We start from the raw sequence: 24,915 nt of genomic DNA on the forward strand, positions 1-24,915 counted from the left end.
CCTTAACGGCCCAGGCATATCCTTGACGTGACAGTGAAAGTTTCCATCGTACGATCCTCTGCCTGACCATGCCGCCGATCATGCCGTCTGTCAGTGGCACTGGTCCCTATGAAGACATTGCCAACTGCTCCCTTTGTCTGTTATTGGGTCGAGCGGGAGAGCCACTCGGCCAGTCTGTCGTCCGGGTGATGCAACGACAGGGCCGAGCGTCCGCTCGGCCAGTGAGCTGTCGTCCAACTCCACCCTGTCGAGCGAGAGAGCCCTACCTGTCGGGTCGAGGCTGCGTCCGTTGCTAAGCCAGACGGGACGGCCGCTCAGCTTTCGTCTCTTCCTGCTTTAAGCTTCACGAGCGTCGAAAACTCGGTGTCTGACCAAGCTGTCGAAGTGTTGGGCCGACTACTCTTCCTGCTGATCGGAAAGGTAGTTCGCCCGATCGGACACCTACCCCGAACGTTGATCACTTTGACCTCCTGCTGGACGGACCTCACCTTACCACCAGATCAGAATCAAACTAGAGTTAACAAGTCAACCTCATCAATAGTGAACAAACAAAATCCAAAAACTAATTTTACAAACAAATACAGGATACAACAGGCGGAAGGGAGAAATTTATGCGTCAGCATACCTCACAAAACTCAGAGCTAAAAAACCAAGAGATGAAGAGTTTGACAGAGTGATTTTACACGAGGGAAACAATGAATACTGATGGCCTTCTAGTGTAGGACTAGCGCAATCCATAAAACAACAATTTAGAGAGCCTGATGTCGTCAGCCCTTCTTATCAGACCGGCTACCGTTGAAACTAAACCATTTCTTTTTGTTGGATTTATCTTTAGCATCAGGACTCCCATTTGGGCTATCAAGTTTATAATCCTCACTAAGAGTTTTTCCACTGCTACTAACATCCCCGTTGGCCACACCACTTTGTACCGTGAAGGTGGAGTGTACATTCTCCCTCTCTTTCAATAGCTCATCCACCTGAAATTAACAGAACATAAATAGAGAAGCACACAAATCTCAGGAGTGAACTAAACTCATTCAAGGCTGAAACATGATGTCTCAATTAACAAAATCTGGCAATTGAATTCATGAAGATGCATAAGACAAGTATTATGACTGCAAGAGAACAAGCAGAAAATGTTTATAAATTCAAAAGGATCTCGGATAGAGATATTGATGCTGCCCAAATCCCATGTTGCTTGATGAGGTAAGTAAAATCAAAGGAAAGAGCGGTCGGCCACTCACAATTATAATACCATTTTACCACTTCAAAGCAAGTTTTTTGTTCTTACTGGGTAGCCTAGTCCAAAGTTCTTTATTGTTGTAAGAAGTTTAGACTTCCTTTGTTTCCTTTTCTCCTCCATGTATACTATAACTTGAGGAAAGGAAACCTCATTCCTTGGGATAAATTTTTGTTTTTCTTTCCACAACTAACAGCTAAGTGTGTAGCTTGGATGTCCGAGTGATTCCACACTTGGTGACATGAGAGATTCCACTACCCAAAAAATAATTCATGGCAATCACCTCATCTTCTTTTCCCATTCCCTACTATTTTCTTGGTATGAAACCAAGGGGGCAACGGATGGTGCCTGAGTCAGGTTCAGCATGAGCCCATTCGGCCAGGTTTTCTTTGTATCATGCTTGGCCCAATAAAGCACATCCCTGAACCTGAAAACCAGCTTTAATCCGTCCAACCACTGCCCTGCCCAAGCATGGGCAAGTGAACACCATGCCTGTGCCGACTCGGACCCAACCTAAGCCTAGACATATGAGCACCGATCTCATGTAAGCCCTAGAGAATTAGAAAAATTAAATTTAAAGTATAAAAATAATTTTAAAATCTAAAAATTAAAGAAAAAAAATAAAAATAGGAAAAACAATATTTACAAGATTGCATATTAACTTTCATACAATATGAATAATCTAATGCATCTTAATTTTACAATTTACAAAAAAATTGAGTCATTTTTGATAATTTTAGGCTTAATAAAAAATATGCAGTTATTTTAAAAGTTTGCAGGCATTTTAGTTAAATTGGTGACAAGATAATCCATTTGACTCATGCTTAACACAAGGACTGTGTTGAGCAGGGTCATGTATCATGCTCAACACGCCCATGAGCATATGTTGTGCCAAGCACACAGGCTTAGAAGCGATGGCCCATCTCAACCCATGGGATAGGTAGGGATACAACCAATCCTTTGACAAATCGAGCCATGCTACAAGCAGCCCATCCTATTTGCTACCTCTAGTGAACCCACTGCCTTGGATGTCCAAGTTGCAACTAAATTTTGCTAAATCAACTTGGAACAAAAGCAAAAAAATTCTTGAAGAGTGAACTATGGCGCAGAGACAAGGCGCGAAAATGAAGATCTTCAAGTAGATATTGATGAGTTAATTTTTATGAACCAAGCAAGAGATGATGAAGAGAATCATGAGAAACTTTCCACCCACAAAACTGACAAGATGGAAGGTCTGCTTAAGGGTCATGATCAAGGAGACAACATCTACAACTCACTACCACAAAGTTGACAAGGTAGGAGGTATACTCATAATGATGAGGGGTACTCCTCCACAAACTCTACAAGAAGAGACAGAGTATCAAGATGATGATATCTGCTGAAATTAGTAGGTATTGGCTAGGACTCTTGAAGGGTTGACAAAGCATCCAAATAGACGTGTTGAATCTAAATGTAAACTCAACCTAGATGCATATGTTGATAAGGTGGCTTCTTTGGAGGCATTCTTTGAGTGAAAGGATCTAAAGAAGTAGAGAGATATAAGACTTCCAAGGGGTGAACATAAGCTGAAATGAAGTCTAAGATTGGATGAGAAGTTTCTACCGAAGGATTATGTTCAAGCTTTGTACCAAAGACTCCGCCAACTCTATTAACAGGCTGATGAGTCAGTGGCAGAATACACAAAGCAATTCTACAAGCTACTCATTCATATAAACCTTAAAAGAGAATAACAGTAAATTTGTGGCTTATTATGTAGGCAGTAGGTTGGCTGAAATCTTCTTTGAAGGGGAATTGATGAGTCATTCGCTGCTAACTTTGCAGGACACTTATCAAAAGACAGAGCAGAGAAACTCAAATAAGACTCTTATAAGAGAGTGGAGGTGTTAAAGTTTGGCAAAGACAAAGAGGAAAGACGTGCTACGTTGAACACTTTGGCTGCCAACAAATACAACGGGGAGGAGAAAGCCACAAGTTTCAAGTGTTTTAGATGTGACACACTTGGCTGCCGATCTATAATGAAGAAATGGAAGAGGGGTATATTTGTGATCCCTTATGAATGTGACAAATTCGGTGATTCAAAGGTCATGGTGAACAAGTTGAAATTGAAATGTGTAGATCACCCACAAACACTAAAAGTATCTTGGGAGGGAGAACACTTATTCCTTGGTGAAAGGAGTGAAGATTACCTTGAATCCTTTGAAAATGGTTCCTTTAATAGTGTTCCACGATAAAACAAGCTTAATATTTTGCATTGAGGGTTTTGTGTCAATGACAATTCAAGTTGGCAAAAGGGACATTTACCTCGGCTATGCCGAGATTCAAACCCGAGACCTCAAGTTGTCAGCACTTTCTCGCTAGCCACCAGACCGTCCCGAGGGGACATATGAAATTGGTAAATCAATGACAATTCAGGTAAAAGAAGAAGATGCACTTGATGTTCCAGAGAAAATTGCTAAATTGCTTTCTCAATTAAAAAATTTGATACCAGAAGAACTCCCAAGAGCACTTTCACCCCTATGACATATGCAACATCACATTTATTTGATTCCATGTGGCATTGTACTTGACTTATCTCACTACCAAATGTCACCAAGGGAGCATAAAGAGTTATCAAAGTTCAGGAGGGAGAGGGGGAGGGGATGGGGGAGTAATAGTAGAAGACAACTTTTAAGATCAAAGTATGAATTGTATGAATGGCTGGTCATCATTTCGGCTCTCAAATGATTTATGGGAGAATTTATTTTGGTTTATTATGATGATATGCTGATCTATACAAAGATCAAACTAGAGCTTGTCACTATGAAGATATCTCCTTGTATGTGGAAGTATACCCTAGGTCATGATAGTGCATTCGCCAACTTTTCTAGTCAAAAGACTCAGTTTAATGACATGACAAGTATCAGGCAGAAATTTTAGGCTCAACCAAAATTTTCTATTAATTAGAGGTAACATGAACTGAACTTGCCCCACAAAGTTCCAGAAAGTGCACTTGCAAGGAAAAAATATGTATAAGGATTATGAAGTTAGCAAAAGTTCAAATCAGAAGAAAGATAATAAAGAAATTAAGTATTGCAATCACTTTACTCAAATCTAGGAAGAGGGGAAACGAGAAATCATTCGTGTATGTAGACAAACACTATCTTAACTGTATGATATGGATTTCTCGATATCAAGATCAAGGATATAACATTCTGAAAATTAAGTGATTCTGTGAAATTAAGTCAAGTACTTACACATTGTTTTTCTTGGATATACTTGTTTGATACCTCCTGAAACTGTGCAAGTGCCTAAATGACCACAAGGAAATATAGAATCAATACACGACAATATTGTAATTATGATGCCTAAGAATAATAATGTGTACCTTTCTATAATCTATTTCAAATTGCCTTAACTCAGTTCTCTTTGCTAAAAGTTTGGACTCAATTTCTTTTAGTTTCTCTGTGGTATCTCCATATGATTTAGCGCACACAGCCTCAATGGTATATGTGGCAGGTTTAAAAAAATTATCACCTGGAGAAGAGAGTTGAATAATATAAGGAACAATTGAATGAACCAAGATATAATACTGGGGAAAAATGGGAAAACATTACATACCATAAACAGCAAATATGTGGGTGCCAGGTTTTAATTCAGACACCTCGCATGGCTGGAGACCTTCCAACTTTTTAAAAAAGGCAGCTTCAGGATCTTTTGCCATGGCTAACTGCACAAAAAAAATTAAACAAAAATTCTTCTACTGGGTATTTCCATCTATTCTTTGCAATGATAAGGATTCAAACGCAGTAGATGAGCTAACCGTGTTAACCACAGAGTCCATATGATAAACTTGAAAGTGTAAAAAGTACATCCCTGCAGATGTTGCTTTGCCAGTCTTCTCACTGTCTTCCTGAAGGTGAACAAAACAAATAGATATAAAAAAGTTAGCAACATTGGATGATTAAAATTGTCATCATATCCGAGACACAACATCAAATTCCTTAATAAAAAAATATAGAACAGTAGTAATATGGCATTACTTTATCATAAACGTGAAATATTATATGCTCAACACGCTACTGACTATGCAAATTTAAAATGAAATAAAAAATAAGCATTAGAAATATTCTATTGAACTATGATTTATAGTGCAAGTTAGAAGAATCCCTAAATTTTTGGCTAGAATAAAAAATAACAAGGGGATTGTCATAAGCAAAAGTGATGACTCGATGAAAGAATCTAGTTATGCAGATAAATAATAAACCAGCAATTACCTAGTATGTATATAGGATTAACCCCTTTGTGCCATGCACAAAAAACCAAATTTGACTATTTGCTAATTTCATTTATTGATTGAATCATATGTATTAGTTGGCAATTTGCTGCATTGTGTCATAATGTCATTACCAATCAAATCACTCAAACTCAAGAATATCTTAAGTGTTGAAGTTTATCTAGCAGTAAATGTCTAGCAGGCAGCAACCAAACATTTCCTGGAAGAAATTACCTTTTTATGTTTTGGGGAGCAACCCAATCCACCCATCCGGCAAAAGACAACTATAGGATAAGGGCTGTGTTGGTATATGGTGACATCTGGTACCATATAGCTAAATGTATGCCACTTGCATGTGCCTTCTTTTCTCCAGTGAATGACAGAGTGTGCAGCACTCAGACTATCATCTGAATATATGGCAACTAAAACTTGCTGCCTCAACTAAAAATTATTGTTCACATAACCAAAGAATGGTAGTATGTCTAGCTGGAGAATCTGACATAAGGATAGAGTTCTTAACTACACAGCAAAGTACTATAATTTAGATAATCAAATAACCCTTCACAGACTTCTAGCTCCCATGGCCAAACAAAGAACTGCAACAAGAATGTTCTAGTGAAAAATACAGACTAACTAGGTAGAAACAGAATCAGTTTTTGCATCTTTCATTTAAGTACCAAAGGCTAACTAAGGTTTTTCTAAATTATGATGGGCATCTGTTAAGATAACATAGTCTACAGTTATATGAGTTGTGTTGGTGCAATATCCCTCAGGTCAAGTCTGACCTGGTTGACCAAGCTTGAGTCTTGGTTTGAGTTTCGATGTTTGACAATGCAGTTGTGCATTTGGGGAGATTGTCTGGTGCAATTCCCCTCTTATCAGGGTCTGATCAGGTTGGATGAAAAAGAGGCAAGTAGGTCAAGATTGACCGGATACTTGACTGGGAAATCCTAACTGGGATGCTAGGCAGTAAGGAAGTCCTAGTGAGTGAAGCTAGGCAGAAAGGAAGTCCTAGTGAGTGAAGCTAGGCAGAAAGGAAAATCCTGGTGAGTGAAGCCAGGTGAAAGTCCTAGTGAGTGAAGCTAGGCAGAAGAGAGAGTCCTAGTGAGTGAAGCTAGGCAGAAAGGAAGTCCTAGTGAGTGAAGCTAGGCAGAAGAGAAAATCCTGGTGAGTGAAGCCAGGTGAAAGTCCTAGTGAGTGAAGCTAGGCAGAAGGGAAAATCCTGGTGAGTGAAGCCAGGTGAAAGACCTAGTGAGTGAAGCTAGGCAATTGGGAAGTCCTAGTGAGTGAAGCTAGGCGGGAGGAAAGTCCTGGTGAGTGAAGCCAGGTGAAAAACCTAGTGAGTGAAGCTAGGCAATTGGGAAAGTCCTGGTGAGTGAAGTCAGGCAGGAGAAATCTAGAGGGGTCAACCGGTCAAGGTTGACCAGACATCTGGTGAGAATCCAAGTAGGTCAAAGGGATTGACCGGATACTTGGCACGAGGAAGAAAAGTCCAAGTAGGTCTTAGGGATTGACCGGATACTTGGCAAGAAGAGAAAAGTCCAAGTGGGTCAAAGGGATTGACCAGACACTGGTGAGAGTCTAGCGGGTCGAGATGACCGGATGCTAGGTCTTATGTACCAACAAGTCATGGTTGACTAGATGTTGGTTTAGGGGGCTTTGGACTTGGTTTTGGGCAAAAACCAAGATCTGGATTGATCAGCCGATTGATCCAGCAGATTTGGATTGATCCGTGAATCGATCCAGCAGATTTGGATCGATCCGTGGATCGATCCAGCAGATCTGGATCGATCAGTGGATCGATCCAGAAGATCTGGATCGATCGGCCGATCGATCCGGTGAGTCCTCGCGAACAGAACCGCTTTGGATCGATCGGTGGATCGATCCAGAGGTCCCAATCGACCAGTGGATCGATTGGGACGCTGCTGCTTCGCGCGATAAGCGCTGGATCGATCCGTGGATCGATCCAGGCGTTTTTCCAGAGCACAGAGACACTCTGGATCGATCCGTGGATCGATCCAAAGCCTCCCCGATCGATTGGGAGCATTCCAATCGATCGGGATTCGACCGTTAGCGTCGATTTAAGCCGCAGGCGTTCATTTCCTTCGGTATCTCTTCACCGATTCATTTCAGATCTTCACCAGCTTCTTCACAGCTCTTCTCAAGCTCGAGATCGCCAGTTCTTGAAGGCTCTTGGAGGTTCTTCCAAGTCAAGAGGCGGATCAAAGCAAGAAGAAGAAACTAGAGTTAGGGTTTTTGCTCTCATTGTAAGCTTGTAAGCTTGTATTTCATTACCTTACCTTTCTTCTTGTATTGAGTCTTGTAGGGCTTCTCCGCCCTTGGTAGTTACCATAAAGGAGAGTTTTATTAGTGGAGGGTGTGTGTGTAGGTGTGGATCCTTGGACTAGTCACCTCTTGTGAGGTGGATACCAAGTAAACCAACCTTGTTAGCGTTGTGTGGTTTGTTTCTGTATTTTCCGCTGCGCATCTTTGAAGAAACAAGCAACGTTGAGCAACGAGCACGCGAAGAGCTATTCACCCCCATCAGAGCGAGGCTGCTCTTCACCGGAATCATCGCCGGAAGGGTCAAGCATAACAAGAAGAGCTAGAGGGTGAAGAAGTTGAAGCAAAATTGTCAAAGTCAAAGAAATTCAAAAGCTCAACTTCTACAATGGAATTCCGAGATGGGCTCGGATTCGACACGAGGGTGGCTCCACCATACACTTCCACGAGCTTCGATTCTTGGAAATCAAGAATCGAAAATTTTCTTATGATGGAGATAGAGCAATGGTTTGCTCTTATGGAAGGCTTCAAGACTCCAACAAACTCAAAGGGCAAAGTTCTCAAGAGGAGCAAGTGGAGCCAAGAGCAAGTCCAAAGGTGCGAGGCCAATGATAAAGTGACCAAGCTTTTGGTCAATTTATTGCCAAGCACCATCCTTTGCAAAATTAGAGAATTTGAAGATGCAAAGGAATTATGGAGTAAATTGGCCAAACTTCATGAAGAGATCCCCTCCACTGTACAAGAGCAAGAAGAATCCAGAGAGGGTGACTCTTTGGAGCAAGACCAAGAGGAGGACTCCGAGGTTGAGAGATGCTCAACCTCCGAAGAAGAAGTCCAAGAAGAAGCTTCATCTTCAAGGGAGTGCAATGAAGAGAACAAGGAGGGAGCATACTCCTTGTTCCATGTACAAGATGATGAAGCCTCCACCTCTAGGATTGAGGGAGAGTGTAGATCAATGAACCCGGAGCAAGAAGAGGCCTCCACATCCGGGTCAAGTGAAGAAGAAGAAGATGGTGCCACCTCCAAAATTCAAGAAATATCAAATGAAGGAGCAAGTGCCATCCCTACACAAGAAGGTATAAATGCTTCAATTAAAAATAAAAATCATATAATATGTTTTGAGTGTAGGGAAAGTGGGCACTACAAGAGCAAGTGTCCCAACTTGGCCAAGAAGAAGGGTCAAGTGACACAAAAGGGCAAAGAGAAGCCCAAGGAGACCACCCCCGGGACAAAGAAGAGCAAGGAGCACATTGTGTCTTGTGTCAACAAAAAGGGCATTACCGAAGTCAATGCCCCAAGGGGAAGAAGATGGTCAAGGCTCAAGGAGGCACTAGTCAAGGGGGAGCCTCCAAGGTAAAGAAGAAGGTAACATTTATTGAGCCTACCCCTTTACGTTATGGTAAAAAGCATGATAGTTCTAATTTTTATCATTTTAATGCAATTTACCATAAGAATAGAAAGCATGAGGGCATTAAGGAAAAGCATGTGGCCTTACATGCCAAGACTACCCAACCTAAGGTTAGGAAGATAGATAGATATTTGGGCAAGAACACTAAGGATAATAGATACAAGCCCAAGAATAAAAATGCTCATGGATCAAATGAAAAATCAAATACTAAGGACTTAGTGAGGGAAAATCAAGTCTTGAGGTCAAGACTTGATAAATTAGAAAAGACCCTAAAAAGATTGGAAAATATCCTATTAGGGCAAAATGAGCATAACCTAGGTTTAGGGGTACAAAAGCCATCAAATGGCCATAGAGGTTTGGGATACAAAACCAAAGCAAAAAATGATGTGCCTAGTTATCATAGGGTTCCATATAGTTATGGAACAAACCCTAAGTCTAGAGGTCAAGTCAAGGATACAAGGGAAGATATCCCTAGAAGTATCTTTGCAACCAAAGTGACTAAGACTTCTAAGAAGTCTAAGAAAGTCACGAACAAGGTTACAAGGGAGGCTATCCCTAGAGTTGACCTAGAAAATGTGACCAAGGCTTCTAAGAAGCCCAACAAGGTCACTAGGAAGGTATCTAGGGAAGTTATCCCTAGTGAGTACCTAAAGCATCCAAGGAGCACCAATAGGTGTTGGGTTCCTAGGAGCATCTTCTCTACCCCATAGATGGGTTAGAGAGTGTCAACTCCGATTAGAAGGGTAGTTAACCCAACTTAGAGGAAATTGACACTCAAGGAGCATTTTCAAGGTTGTTGTTAACCTTTGAAAATGAAATGCAATTATTATTTACTCCTTGAAAGAGTAAAATGTGCCTAATGGTGAAAATTTGATTTTATCTTAAAATAGCATAAATTGGGAAAACCTAGAGAAATACTAAGTTGGGATTTTGGTATTCTCTTAGAAATTTAAGACAATCTGGACCTTGATTTATGTGATTACTCTTGAGGAAAAATGGAATATGCCAACATTTGAGGATATGCTTAATTTTTAAGTGGCATAAACAAATCAAGAGAAATAGAAATGTCAATTTAGGTTTTGGCATTTCTTTGAAGCATCTAGGGCAATCTTGGTTTAACGTTTTAAGTTAAACAAGTGATATATTTTGAGTTAGCAAAGTGGTTAAAGATACTTAAATATGTAATCTAGGTATACTTTATTTATGCTAAATCTTGCCATGATTGTTTGCCCATGATATGCCATGACATCATATTTAGGTTTGTATTTTGCATTCATTCTTTTATTATGAAAAATACAAAAATACCATGTCATGTCATACATACATCATATAGTTATAGGAATCTTTCTTTTGAAAGTTATTTCTTTTTGATGTATGCCATAACATTATCATGCATTATGTTTATTTCCTTAAAATTAAGGACAAGTGTTTTTACCAACAAGTGGTATAAACAAATGACATTTATAAACAAGTGGAATCAACAAGTAACATCCTTGTTGGATGTTTACCACTCAAAATGCCTAGAAAGATATGCATGATCCCTAGATTAGGGCAAAACCAAAATTTACATCTCACAAAGACCTATAAGATGACTTGTATGTGTTTTGTGCACATTAGATACAAGTGAGATGTTAGGATGATGAACAAAACTCAATATGTTGATTTAGTGCATTCTTTTGAGTTTTAAATTCATCAAAACACATAGTTATGTGTGTTTCCCATCATTGGGAAAGCTAATGTACAAATCATGTGCATTAAGCCCAAGGAATATGGTGGGATATTGGTTTTGAAAATGTTTTTAAAATAATTTTGGAAAACCTTGGTGAAGGCTATCTTTTGATAGTAATCACCATTGAATAGTTAGACACGAACTTGAAGAAAACACTAAAGTTTTTGCAAGTTCTCAAGTTTGTGTAAATCTTTGAAAATATGATGTATTTTCATTGAAAACTATTTTTCCATGATAAATTATACCCTAAATAATGTCTACACAAATTTTTACGATTTTTGGAATTTTGTAGAATTTTCTAGGGGTTTCTGAAGTTGACTGAAATGAAATCTCAGCAACTATCAGAGCTCCGATCGATCCATGGATCGATTGGAGTGTCTGAATCGATCAGTGGATCGATTCAGAAGGCAATTCTAGCGAGTAGAAGCTCGCTGGATCGATCAGCCGATCGATCCAAGAAGACTGAATCGATCAGTGGATCGATTCAGCAGGGTTTAATCGATTGGAACCCAACTCCTATCGATTGAAGATGCTGATTTTGGCTGGGAAAGCTTATTTTCAGCATTTTGAACCTATTTTAGTCTAGGTAACCATTCCAAACCCCTGAAAATACATTTGTATACATAAAAAGGGTATTTTCGTGTGGAAAACAAGGATGGATTGGTTAAGGAAGGCTAAGTTAAAGTTTAAGTTGAGGTTTGTTTCAAATTTTGAATATTTGAACCTCAAAACTTCTAAAATTGGGTTTCCTAAAGTTTTAGGGATTCCAAGTCATTGTTGGTGCAATGACAGAAGTTACCACCATGTCTTTAGGGGGAGGGACTCTTTAAAGACATGAAAATTATTTTTCATGAACCTTGGAAGGTGGTTAACCTTCCGTTAAGAACATGCTCAAGGTTGAGCGTTTGAACTTTAATGGGGAGTGGATATCCTCATTGTTCAAGTGGTTTCAAGTGGATAATGCTCAAGGATGGGCATTTGCCTACATTGGGGGAGAATGTAGGGTTAAGGATAATGAAGGGTATGAGATCTTCATTATCGTGTTGATCACAACGAGTGAAGTTGTGAACAACGATGAGCAACTCTTCAGGGGAGAGTTTTCAACAAGTGAATTTGTTGATGTGTGTCCAAAAATGAGGCATGGTTTGATGTGTGCCAATAGGGGGAGAATGAAGGGTTTAAGTTAGGACTTCATTACCTAGAGGGAGTTTGCCCTCTTAGGAGGAGAATGAAGGGTTTAACTTATGTCTTCATTACCTAGTGGCATGAAGGAGGTTGAGGCTATGGGATTAGCCTAACTTAAATGTGTTATTGTCAAACATCAAAAAGGGGGAGATTGTTGGTGCAATATCCCTCAGGTCAAGTCTGACCTGGTTGACCAAGCTTGAGTCTTGGTTTGAGTTTCGATGTTTGACAATGCAGTTGTGCATTTGGGGAGATTGTCTGGTGCAATTCCCCTCTGATCAGGGTCTGATCAGGTTGGATGAAAAAGAGGCAAGTAGGTCAAGATTGACCGGATACTTGACTGGGAAGTCCTAACTGGGATGCTAGGCAGTAAGGAAGTCCTAGTGAGTGAAGCTAGGCATAAAGGAAGTCCTAGTGAGTGAAGCTAGGCAGAAGGGAAAATCCTGGTGAGTGAAGCCAGGTGAAAGACCTAGTGAGTGAAGCTAGGCAATTGGGAAGTCCTAGTGAGTGAAGCCAGGTGAAAGACCTAGTGAGTGAAGCTAGGCAATTGGGAAGTCCTAGTGAGTGAAGCCAGGTGAAAGACCTAGTGAGTGAAGCTAGGCAATTGGGAAGTCCTAGTGAGTGAAGCTAGGCGGGAGGAAAATCCTGGTGAGTGAAGCCAGGTGAAAGACCTAGTGAGTGAAGCTAGGCAATTGGGAAAGTCATGGTGAGTGAAGCCAGGCAGGAGAAATCCAGAGGGGTCAAGGTTGACCAGACATCTGGTGAGAATCCAAGTAGGTCAAAGGGATTGACCGGATACTTGGCACGAGGAAGAAAAGTCCAAGTAGGTCTTAGGGATTGACCGGATACTTGGCAAGAAGAGGAAAAGTCCAAGTGGGTCGAAGGTTGACCGGACATTCAAGAGAGTCCTAGCTGGTCGAGGGTGACCGGATGCTAGGTCTTATGTACCAACAAGTCGTGGTTGACTAGATGTTGGTTTAGGGGCTTTGGACTTGGTTTGGGCAAAACCAAGATCCGGATTGGGAGAAGATTGAGGCGATTTGGATCGATCGTGGATCGATCCAGATCTGGATCGATCGGTGGATCGATCGGAAGATCCTGAATCGATTGGCCGATCGATCGGTGAATGTCCGTGAGAAGCGCGCTTGGATCGATCGGTGGATCGATTCAGAGGTCCCAATCGACCGGTGGATGGGACGCGGCTGCTTCGCGCGATAGCGCTGGATCGATCCGTGGATCGATCCAGCGCTTTCACAGAATAGCCGATCGATCCGTGGATCGATCCAGCCTCCCGATCGATTGGGAGCATTCCAATCGATCGGGATTCGACCCGTTAGCGTCGATTTAAGCCGCAGCGTTCATTTCAGGATCTCTTCACCGATTCATTTGAGATCTTCACCAGCTTCTGCTCTTCTCAAGCTCGAGATCGCCAGTTCTTGAAGGCTCTTGGAGGTTCTTCCAAGTCAAGAGGCGGATCAAAGCAAGAAGAAGAAACTAGAGTTAGGGTTTTTGCTCTCATTGTAAGCTTGTAAGCTTGTATTTCATTACCTTACCTTTCTTCTTGTATTGAGTCTTGTAGGGCTTCTCCGCCCTTGGTAGTTACCATAAAGGAGAGTTTTATTAGTGGAGGGTGTGTGTGTAGGTGTGGATCCTTGGACTAGTCACCTCTTGTGAGGTGGATACCAAGTAAACCAACCTTGTTAGCGTTGTGTGGTTTGTTTCTGTATTTTCCGCTGCGCATCTTTGAAGAAACAAGCAACGTTGAGCAACGAGCACGCGAAGAGCTATTCCCCCCCCCCCCCCCCCCCTCTAGCTACTTTTCGGTCCTAACAAGTTGGGCGTCCCAAAGTAGAAAATCATAACCTTGGATGCTTAAGAATAAAACCTAAAGGCAGAAAGCTATACTTTATAGTCATCAAAAGCTGAGACCCTATGTGAATATCATCCCGACATGTTTCCTTTATGGAATCAAGTGTAATCCAAATATATTTTCCTCCATAAAGTGTTGATTATATATTCTTCTATTAGGTAAATGAACAATATCAAAAAGGAACAAGAACAATATAGCTTAAAAAAATCCACACATATTATGTTATAGCAATTGGAGAGCATAAATCTAAAAAAAAAAAAGGTAATACCTGTAAAGCTAAATCATAGCTACCATTTGCTTCCTCAAAATAAAGTAGCTGAGGCAACAAAACAGAAAAATTAGCTTTGCAGAGTAACAAAGACAACAATAAACAAAGAGCACATGAGCCAATAATTGGTTAATGAGAGTTCAAATATCATAAATAATTATGCTAATTGTCTATGTTCTTCACCTTAAATTTACTTTGTGCTGCAGAAGTTACTCTCACAACAATCCCTGCCTGGGCTTGTTGATCATTAATTGTGACACCAAAAAAATGAGCACATTGCTTATCCACCTACACCAATATTGAAAAAAATAAGAAAGGAAGTTCAATGTAGATATGGCTTTCAGTCAAATACAAGATACAAAAAATGAATACTTTTCCATTGAATGATGTTTCAAGAGCAAGCGGTCTGACTGTGATAGTTCCTTTTAGCGCTTCTTCAAGGACAGTAGCAGAAATTGTAGTTTTGATAGGAACTCCAAGTTTGCTAATAACTTCCACAAATTAGAACATTATTAAGAAGGAAATAGCATGATAATTGGTTCCCATGGCTATAACATTGTTTGAATATCACCTGAAAAGAGCTGCAAACATTGTGTTGAAAGTTCCAAGGTTCGACAAGTCAATTTCCATATCCATGCCCTCACTTTCCAAAGCCTAAGCCAAGATAACCCGTATAAACAAAGTGGTTTTTGAGAGCATTACATCCTTGCAAATAATTGACTTGACGGAATATGGATCCCACACAGGACAATACTGATTCTCCTATTCATAAAGATTTTCATGCAAAACAATGATACAAGTGAACGAGTAATAGTTTGGGACGCAAAAGAAATATCAATAAGCTACTAAAAGGGGCATGTCAAACTTTTTCTAATAAACGTGACTGAGGTTAAAAAGTAGACCTACAGAAAGAAACAGACCAAAAACTCAGTTGATGGTATTGTTAATTCTAAGAAACTCAACTTGGATGTATGGTTAGTTGATAAAAGAGTATTCAATCAAAATATGAGACAAGAGTACAGTTTGAGAGCATAAGAATGTAAGAAATATAGGTCAATCACGGAATGACAGAAGTTACAATAGGCATGTTTTCCTTTGGTATTTAACAGGAACTAAGCTGAGCTGATTTTATCATTTGGTGTAAGTGAATTGATTGCCTACTTGTTATGTTGAGCAAGCAATAGGAAGTGTTGGATTAGACCAAAGGAAACCTCAGCATCAAAGACATTATAGGGAAAAAAAGATGAAGCTAAATGAGCTTCAAGCACCTCAACTTCTCAGTCATAGGCTAATGCTAAGCATGAGGCACGCTCCCATCTATGCTCTTTAATGATATTGGTGATAAGGATTTAATTTATGGGAATAATTTTGGCATGCTGGAAAGGCTGCCCAAAGTGAGACTCCCTTGCCCATCAATGTTGGAATTTCTGCCATGGCAAGTGTCCTAGACCAATTTTGTTACCCCAGGATCAAGTATTTATTACAGTTGCAAACTGCAATAACAAGATAACTATTTATGTCTACAACAATCTGCTCAGTTATCATATGGTTTATATACAACTATAATTATGGAACCCTAGTCTGGTTTCATGGTTGATTTATCTTTCAAATCCTTATCACTCAGAAACTGTGGTACTGTCTTCTCATAAGGTAACATGAAGTTAGAAATCCAACTTCCAGGTTCTCAGAATCGAGTTATCATCACATGAGGAAGACATAGGTAATGCCTAATACAAAGAAAACAAAATTCTTATACTCTCAATAGGCATGCAATTGTTTCTGTTTCTATTGCAATCAACTTGTTCATTATTCATCTTCAGCATCAAGTTTAAAACAATCTGATTTATCAGATTCTTCATTTTCATCCACATAACACAATCTTGTTGGAAATTTGAGTTATAGTTGGTATGCAGTTTAAGCTAGCAGGCTAGGCACAACAATCAACAATCTTGCATGACAAAAAAGAACAAATCAAAAGGCATAATAGTTTGTACTCACATGATTATCTGGTTATAATACTTATACTACTAGGAAGAAATATTGTAATTGCTATGATGTTCAGCCCAATATGGAGATCACAATAATGCAGGTTTCTAGAGTTTATTTTAGCAGCATTTTCATGCAAAATCAAGCCTATCAACTGACAACAGTCCACAAGTCCTGGGCCTGAGGGGCTAGGAGCAACTTCAAAATGGATAGGCTTAAGGATAAGCATACCAGACACATGCTATGCAAAGAAAGTGCATGAACTTATATTCTTGCTTAAGTTAGACTTAATTGTCAACAACACCGACCTCAAAACCAGCAGCATCGTATTGCCTTCTTTTCTCTGGATCAGACAAGATACTGTAGGAATATGCAACTTCTTTGAAAAGCTCAGAAGCTTCAGAATTGCTAGCATTTTTGTCAGGATGGTACCTATTGTTACAAGATTTAGTCATTTCCAATGTGAGATGAAAAGCTAAAGGAGAAAACCCATTAAGTGATGAATATGTAAAACTATCGATACTCGAGCAAGAAAACCAAGAGTCAACGGAAATAAACAATATTAAATTCTGCGTAGTTGCAAAAATAAACAGAAAATGTTTCATGATAATGAAATAGAAAATAGAATAATGAAATAGCAATATTTGAGAGTGATTCAAAAGCATAAAAGAAACCAAATAATCCAAAAAAAAAAACAGTGATGCAGCACCAAAATAAACAATGCGTCTCTACGAGGAATAGCTTTTAAGGAAATGACAATGTTGGTAATTGTCTTTATTTTGGGGTGTTAAGCAATTTTTGGATGTGTTACTTTAGAGAATATCTTTTAATTTGGTAGGAGTTTATGGGATTATTGTCTTCTCCATTCCCAATTAATGGTATTTCTTTCCTATCTTAATTAGGGAGCACAGTCTATAAAAGTGTTGTGATCTTAATATATTTCCTGATCTTTTCAGTTAACAAAAGTTCCCTCTGATTAATCTCTGTTTGACGTACTCTTGGACATAATTATCCCATGTTTCATCAATTTCATCCTACTTTTATTTGTAATATAAGGGTTTAATTTTGTTACAGCATTACCACTCTCCTACCATTCCATCTGCACAAATTAAGTCAAACAGCAAGCATAAAAAAGGAGCTCCCATGCACATTTATAAAGATTTCTTTACACATTGATAATAAGCATGAGAAAAATGTTGGTGCACTCGTCACTCTAACATTTGAGCTTGAGCACTTATTTAAAGAAGTGATAGAAGCTTTTCTTGCCTACTCACTTTTGAAACAAGTGGATTTACAGGTGTCACTAAGTCTCAGAATGACTCAATACTAAGTCTGGGAGTGACTCAATTACAAAGATATTGAGTCTGTTCTAGACTAGCTAATGTTATTATTGCACCTTATTAATACCATTTAGACATTTCACAAAGCATTGCTGAGATTGTTGTGCATTTGCAGGGGGTGTAGGCACAACGTGTAAATTCAAATTTCTTTTCTTTTGTTCTTGCAAATACAAGGCCTTGATAACAATATGTTAGCAACAAGGATTCAGGTGTCGAGAAATGTCAGTCGACACCAGGAATTTACCATTCGTCTGCCAACTAGCACCAAAACACTTCAGCACCAACATGATGGTGGATTGCGTAGGAACCAATTTCTTTCCTTCCTTTACCAAAATTCCAATGATTCCGAACAACCCGATGATCAACCAAATGATCGTGATCTTTCTGCAAGGTCATGGAGGCCTTGCCAAGCCATGAGGCCTCTCATAGCCTCAACTAGCCGCGAGACCTCCACAAGGTCGCAGTGGCCTCATATAGCCGCAAGGCCTTAACGAGGTAACAACAGCCTCCCCTGACCGCAGCATCACCTGGTTGCGGCCTCGCCTAACTGCAAGGCCATTGTCGACTCACGAAGAGTCTGCAGCCAGGTGTGGCCGTCATGGGCTTGGCCAAGTCCTCACGCTAGCTTGGCCAGGCCGTTGCGACCGACCGCTCCATATGGAGTAGATTTCATACAAAAGAGTCAAGTAACCATACATTTCTTAGACTCGATGAAGACTCCATATAGAGTAGATATCATAAATACTCTGCGCTTTTAGCAAACAGGAAGAAGACTTCTCCCAATTTTAAGACAAAAAAACACCCACTTTATTTAAGCTGATAAGATCCTTTAATGGATCTTTTCAAATAAATCTATTAATTTTATTTCCTTTTTAAAATAAGTTTTAGACTTTTTCTTTTTTATTTTAGATAAGTTTTAATTTGACATTTTCTCATGAAAATGTATTTTTATTTTATTTTTCTTTTACACCTTTTCTTTTGAAAAGGTAGTTTTATTTTATTTTTCTTTTAGACCTTTTCTTTTTGAAAAGGTAATTTAGGTCTCTATTTAAAGAGACGTTATGTAACTTTGGAAGATAAGCAATTTCCCTTTTAATTAATCAATTTCGTTTGATTATTGGAGGCCGATCCCCTCGAAGCGATCACCCTATCCCCCTTTTCCCTTTCTCTTTCGATTTTTTCACGTGATAGGCCCCTGGGTTCCTATCAACTTGGTATCAGAGCAAGTTCATTTCATCTTCGTCCTATAGTATCTCGCAGCAACTTCAACAAGCGCATGGTCTTAACCCGACTTCAAGAAAAGAAAATTCACTCTGTCATGGCGACCGGAGGATCTCATCCTGACGCCAAATGGGCTTTGGAATTTGAAGCTAAGCACGAGACAAGGATGGATAAACTCGAAAAAACTATGGCATCGTTGGTCACAATAGTGCAAGAATTGAAGGATCGTTTAGAAGCAGATTCCAGCTCAAGCATACTAATCAAAAAAGGAATAAATCAACAATCTCGACAACAACATTATGACCAAGGAGCAAACTCAAATGAAGATCGAGAGCACAACCATCTACGTATGAAGGTGGAATTTCCTCGCTGGGAGAACAACGATCCGATTGGATGGATTTCAAGGGCTGAAAAATATTTTCGCTTCCACGGCACGTCGGACAATGCAAAGGTAGAACTAGCATCTATAAATCTTGAAGGCGATGCCATCCAATGGTATGACTGGCTTGAAGCATGCCATGGGCCTCCAAAATGGGAGGAATTCAAGGAAGAACTCATTAATCGATTTGGTCCCTCCGGTTATGAGAATGTTGATGGAGAATTGGCCAAAATTCGACAGACTTCAACCGTACTAGAGTACCAAGGGCGATTCGAGCGACTCTCTAATCGAACTCGTGATTGGTCAGAAAAGCAACTACTGGGCACTTTTATTGAAGGACTTCGCCTTGATATACGACGAGAAGTAAAAATGAATCACCCCCGCACCATGAGGGCTACCTTATCCTTTGCACGACTACAAGAAGAGAAGATCAATGAGGAAGGAAGAAGAAATAACAAGGTAATTCGTGAAAACCCATCACATTATTCAACACCTCGTAGATTGACAAAAGAAGAGATCAAGGAAAGGATGGCAAAGGGATTATGTTGGCATTGCGATGAAAAGTGGCACCGTGGTCATCAATGCAAGCAAAAGAGGATACTGATGATTGAACCAATAGAGAACTCCGAGGAAGAAGATGATTTCTATGAAGGTGAAACACAAGATAATATCAACGAAGTACAAGATGACTCTATGGCAATATCAGTACATGCCTTAGAAGGACTACAAACTCCGCAAACAATGAAGGTAAAAGGATTCATTAAAAAGCAACCAGTAATGATACTTATAGATTCAGGAAGCACCAACAATTTTCTAGACTCAACCTTAGCAAGAAGGCTTAAACAAAAATTAGAGCGAGCATCCACATTTGATGTTAAGGTGGCGGATGGAAGATCACTTACAAGTCCAGGAAAATGCGAAGGTATTAAAATTATCTTACCAAATTATGAATTAATCACAGATCTTTTTCTTCTACCCCTGGATGGATGCGATGTTGTACTTGGAGCACAATGGTTGAGAACATTAGGAGACATAATATGGAATTTCTCTCAACTAACAATGCGCTTCCAAGATCAAGGAAAAGAAGTTTGCATCAGAGGCAAGAGACAAGATACTATCACATCAATCAGTAGTTATCAAGCAGAGCGGCTATTAAAGAAAGATTGCTCCATTTTTCTTATGCAACTCTCCATAAAAAAGGATCATAAAGGTACCTCATATACCCCTCCAGAATTAGAGACACTTCTTTCTAAATTTTCTATGATATTTGCTGAGCCAAAGGGACTTCCTCCATCACGTTCACACGTATACCTCTAATACCGGAGTGCACCAGCAAATGTTAGACCTTATCGCTACCCTTACATACAGAAGGAGGTAATTGAGAAGATTGTACAAGAGATGCTTCAAGCTGGTATTGTTCGCCCAAGTGTAAGCCCATATTCATCTCCAGTACTGCTTGTGCGAAAGAAAGATGGAAGTTGGCGAATGTGTGTAGATTATCGGGCACTCAATAAAATTACGGTGAAAGATAAGTATCCCATCCCCATCATTGATGAATTACTTGATGAATTAGGAGGTTCCTCATTCTTCTCAAAATTGGATCTTCGCTCAGGCTTCCATCAGATAAGGATCTATCAGCCGGACATTCCAAAAACAGCCTTTCGGACTCATGATGGTCATTATGAATTTTTAGTCATGCCTTTCGGTTTAACTAATGCACCTTCTACATTCCAAAGTTTGATGAACGATGCCTTATCTCCGCAAGTTTGTTTTGATTTTCTTTGATGATATCCTTGTTTATAGTTCATCATTCGAAGATCATTTGCATCACCTTTATAAAGTACTCACTCTTTTACGTGAGCATTCTCTTTTTGTGAAAAGATCTAAGTGCAGCTTTGGGACAACTAAGGTGGAATACCTTGTTCATATTGTAAGTAAAAAAGGAGTAGCTATTGATCCCTTAAAGGTGCTAGTTATGAAGGAGTGGCCCACCCCAAAGAATATCAAGGCATTACGTGGTTTTCTGGGTCTCACAGGTTATTATCGTAAATTTGTAAAAAATTATGGAAAGATTAGCGCTCCACTAACGGCTTTGTTAAAGAAAGATGCATTTAGATGGTGTCCTGAAGCAGAAAACACATTTCAAAATTTAAAGGAGGCTATGACGACAACACCAGTTCTTGCACTACCTAATTTCAATAAGCAATTTGTCATTGAAGTCGATGCATCTGGAGTTGGAATCGGAGCAGTACTTATGCAAGAAGGACAACCATTAGCTTTTACTAGCAAGGCACTATCTCCTCTACATCAACAAATGTCAATTTATGACAAGGAAATGTTGGCTATCATACATGCCGTTACAAAATGGAGACCCTATCTTCTTGGCCGATGCTTTCAAATACGAACTGATCATAAGAGTCTTAAGTTCATCTTGGATCAACGTATCTCAAATATGGATCAACAAAAATGGATCAAGAGACTTTTAGGATATGATTATGAAATCATTTACAAGAAGGGAACGGAAAATACAGTAGCTGATGCTTTATCTCGCCTTCCTAACCAAATAGAGTTCACTGCTATATCCTTAGTAACTTGCAAAATCTTGGAGAACATAAAAAAGGAGCAAAAGGAAAATTCAGCGGCACAGGCTCTCATCCAAAACATATTACAAAATTCATCGCCAGAACCCCACTATTCTTGGGATGGAGAAATTTTACGATATAAAAATAGAATCTTCCTTCCAAGAAACTCAGTTGAAAAGGAAGTAATCTGGAGGAATTTCATTGTTCACCAATTGCAGGCATTCGGTTTCCTACGACGTATAAACGGATTTCAAGAGCTTTCTATTGGAAGGGAATGAAGAAGGATACCAAAAACTTTGTTGCTGAATGTGATATATGTCAAAGAAACAAAGGAGAAAATGTAGCAAAACCAGGACTTCTTCAACCCCTTCCTATACCTGAACAAATTTGGACAGACATTTCCATGGATTTCATAGATGGGTTACCCACTTCACAGGGACAAAGTACTATCATGGTGGTCGTTGATCGTCTGACAAAGTATGCCCATTTTTGTACATTATCGCATCCTTATACTGCTGCCCGTGTTGCTCAAGCATTTGTTGACCATATAATCAAACTACATGGTCTACCAAGATCTATTGTCACTGATAGAGATCCGGTTTTCATAAGTAAATTTTGGAGAGAATTATTCCAATTACAAGGTACTAAACTTAATTTTAGCACATCTTACCACCCACAGTCTGATGGACAAACAGAGGTTGTTAATCGATGTTTAGAGAATTATTTACGTTGCTTAACTGGTGATAGACCCAAGGAGTGGGTTCGTTGGCTTCCATGGGCAGAATGGTGGTACAATACGACCTACCACTCAGCTATTAAGATTACCCCATTTGAGGCCGTTTATGGATGTATACCACCCTCAGTTAGCTCATACACACGTGGATCAACAAATGTGCATCAAGTCGATCAAAATCTACGCACAAGGGACCAAATATTGCAACTTTTGAAAAACAACTTATGCGATGCACAAGCAAGAATGAAGCAATTGGCCGACATGCATCGTTCGGAAAGAGAATTTGCAATAGAAGATTGGGTTTTTCTAAAACTACAACCATACAAACAAGTTTCAATTCGTCGTTCAAACTCTATAAAGTTGTCACCGAAATTTTATGGCCCTTATAAAGTGATAGAACGTATTGGACCTGTTGCTTATCGCTTGGAGCTTCCATAAAATTCTAAAATACACCCTGTATTTCACGTGTCTTGTTTAAAGAAGAAACTAGGCGATAAATTTACTCCTCAACAACATCTTCCTGAAGTGAATTCAGATGGTGAAGTTAAATTTCAACCTTATGCTATTTTAGAAAGGAGACTTGTGAAGAAGAACAATCAAGCAACAGTTGAGCTATTAATTCAATGGGACAATTTTTCTATCGATGATGCAACATGGGAATTATATGATACCATTCAAGAAAAATTTCCAGAATTTATTGATAAACAACCTTGAGGACAAGGTTGTTTTGAAGGGCGGTGGAATGATAAGATCCTTTAATGGATCTTTTCAAATAAATCTATTAATTTTATTTCCTTTTTAAAATAAGTTTTAGACTTTTTCTTTTTTATTTTAGATAAGTTTTAATTTGACATTTTCTCATGAAAATGTATTTTTATTTTATTTTTCTTTTACACCTTTTCTTTTGAAAAGGTAGTTTTATTTTATTTTTCTTTTAGACCTTTTCTTTTTGAAAAGGTAATTTAGGTCTCTATTTAAAGAGACGTTATGTAACTTTGGAAGATAAGCAATTTCCCTTTTAATTAATCAATTTCATTTGATTATTGGAGGCCGATCCCCTCGAAGCGATCACCCTATCCCCCTTTTCCCTTTCTCTTTCGATTTTTTCACGTGATAGGCCCCTGGGTTCCTATCATAAGCACACATGTACAAGAAAAGCAAGGAGAACAACTAGATAAAGTCATGAAACTGAAACAGCGTATAAGATTATTGACTTGGAGACGCAGTTACGAAAGGAACAGAGGAGAAGAGGGCTCACTTGAGAGCAAGCTTCCGGTAGGCAGTTTTGATCTCCTGATCGGACGAGTCTCTCGATACGCAAAGCACCTCGTAGGGATCTCGGCGGGCTGAGGGCGCCGAAGTACGAGCCACCTTCTCCGACGCCATCCTCCCTCGCTCCCTACCTTCCTACACCGACTCAAGGAACCCTTCAACTTCAACAAAGCTTCTCTGATCCTCCCGAATGAACCCGCCGCCAATCTCAGCGCAGAAAACGCCTGAGAAGGAGGCGGCGGTGGCGGCGGACTGAACGGATCGCGATCGCTTGAACGTTTCTTCGACGGATCGATTCCCCGTAGAAATGTTTGAATCGGGTAACGATCGGATCGTAGGAAGTGGGATCGATTCCGTGGGTACAAGTTTGAGCTGCGCAACCTCCGCTGAGACTTGACAGTAAAAGAGGTGGATAATTACTTAATTAGAAAATGTATATTCAAACTGGACCTACATTTTATCTAGTTTGAAAAGTTAGGTCCTTCTCAATACCTAGCATCTAATATGATATAGTAAAAGGATATTTATGAAAAAAATGAATCGCATACGCATTCCTTCGCTGTTCACCGAACCGTATTGTTTTAATAATTAAAAATAATTTTAAAATATAAATATCCAATTACCTATAAAAAAATTATTCTTTAATATTTAAAATAATTTCGGACAGGGAAACGGTTTGGTTGAATAGGTTGAGTGATTAAATATTAACTAAATTAAATTATTTAACCTCATACGTAATTTGTAATTTAAAATAAATAAAATTAACTCATTACATTATATTTGGTGGAACAATCTAAATGAAAGGAAATTAAGAGAAAAAAATTTATTTATTTGAAAAAAAAATACAAACTAAAGCATAGCAATTATGTTTTATTTAAAAAATGAATTATCTAATAGTGTAGTGGTTTCACCAAATAATTTGTCCGATTAAGATTAATTTTTTTTAATGTATTAATTTATAAATTAAATAAGTATTTACATTATATTTTTAAATTTTAAAATTTTTAGTCGTTTTGTTTCATTAAAGTTTAAAAAGAACTCTCCTCTCCGATAGAGGCGGTCGAAGCTAAAGAGAAATTGATAGCCGTCCTCTTTAATTTTTTAGTATAAAATATTTAAGAATATAAATATAGAGAACAAATGGGAATATGCATAATATCTCTAATA

The 24,915-nt window shown here is 39.1% G+C and overlaps 1 protein-coding gene across 1 annotated transcript; it reads right to left on the reverse strand.

Moving 5' to 3' along the window:
• Positions 1-541: 541 nt before the first annotated feature.
• On the reverse strand, positions 542-24,153 carry LOC121970776 (chaperone protein dnaJ 15-like). The gene is made up of 11 exons (XM_042521728.1): positions 23,735-24,153; positions 16,530-16,653; positions 14,807-14,889; positions 14,608-14,719; positions 14,419-14,523; positions 14,236-14,283; positions 5,040-5,129; positions 4,838-4,946; positions 4,605-4,753; positions 4,474-4,527; positions 542-977 (listed from the first exon to the last, which is right to left on the reverse strand). Exons 1-11 carry the CDS (start codon positions 23,860-23,862, stop codon positions 768-770), a joined length of 1,212 nt encoding a protein of 403 aa, XP_042377662.1. The 5' UTR covers positions 23,863-24,153; the 3' UTR covers positions 542-767.
• Positions 24,154-24,915: the final 762 nt, after the last annotated feature.

This window comes from Zingiber officinale, chromosome 4A (assembly GCF_018446385.1).
Source record: "Zingiber officinale cultivar Zhangliang chromosome 4A, Zo_v1.1, whole genome shotgun sequence".
NCBI classification, from domain to species: domain Eukaryota; kingdom Viridiplantae; phylum Streptophyta; class Magnoliopsida; order Zingiberales; family Zingiberaceae; genus Zingiber; species Zingiber officinale.

Bases quoted from the DNA above. Each gene is read 5' to 3' on its own strand.
- LOC121970776 (XM_042521728.1), bottom strand. From the start codon at position 23,862: ATGGCGTCGGAGAAGGTGGCTCGTACTTCGGCGCCCTCAGCCCGCCGA. The intron at 14,720-14,806 runs GTGATATTCAAA...GGAAGTTATTAG, and splicing joins ATGTTTGCAGCTCTTTTCAG to CAAACTTGGAGTTCCTATCA. The intron at 4,947-5,039 runs GTTAGCTCATCT...TTTTTTGTGCAG, and splicing joins TGGACTCTGTGGTTAACACG to TTAGCCATGGCAAAAGATCC.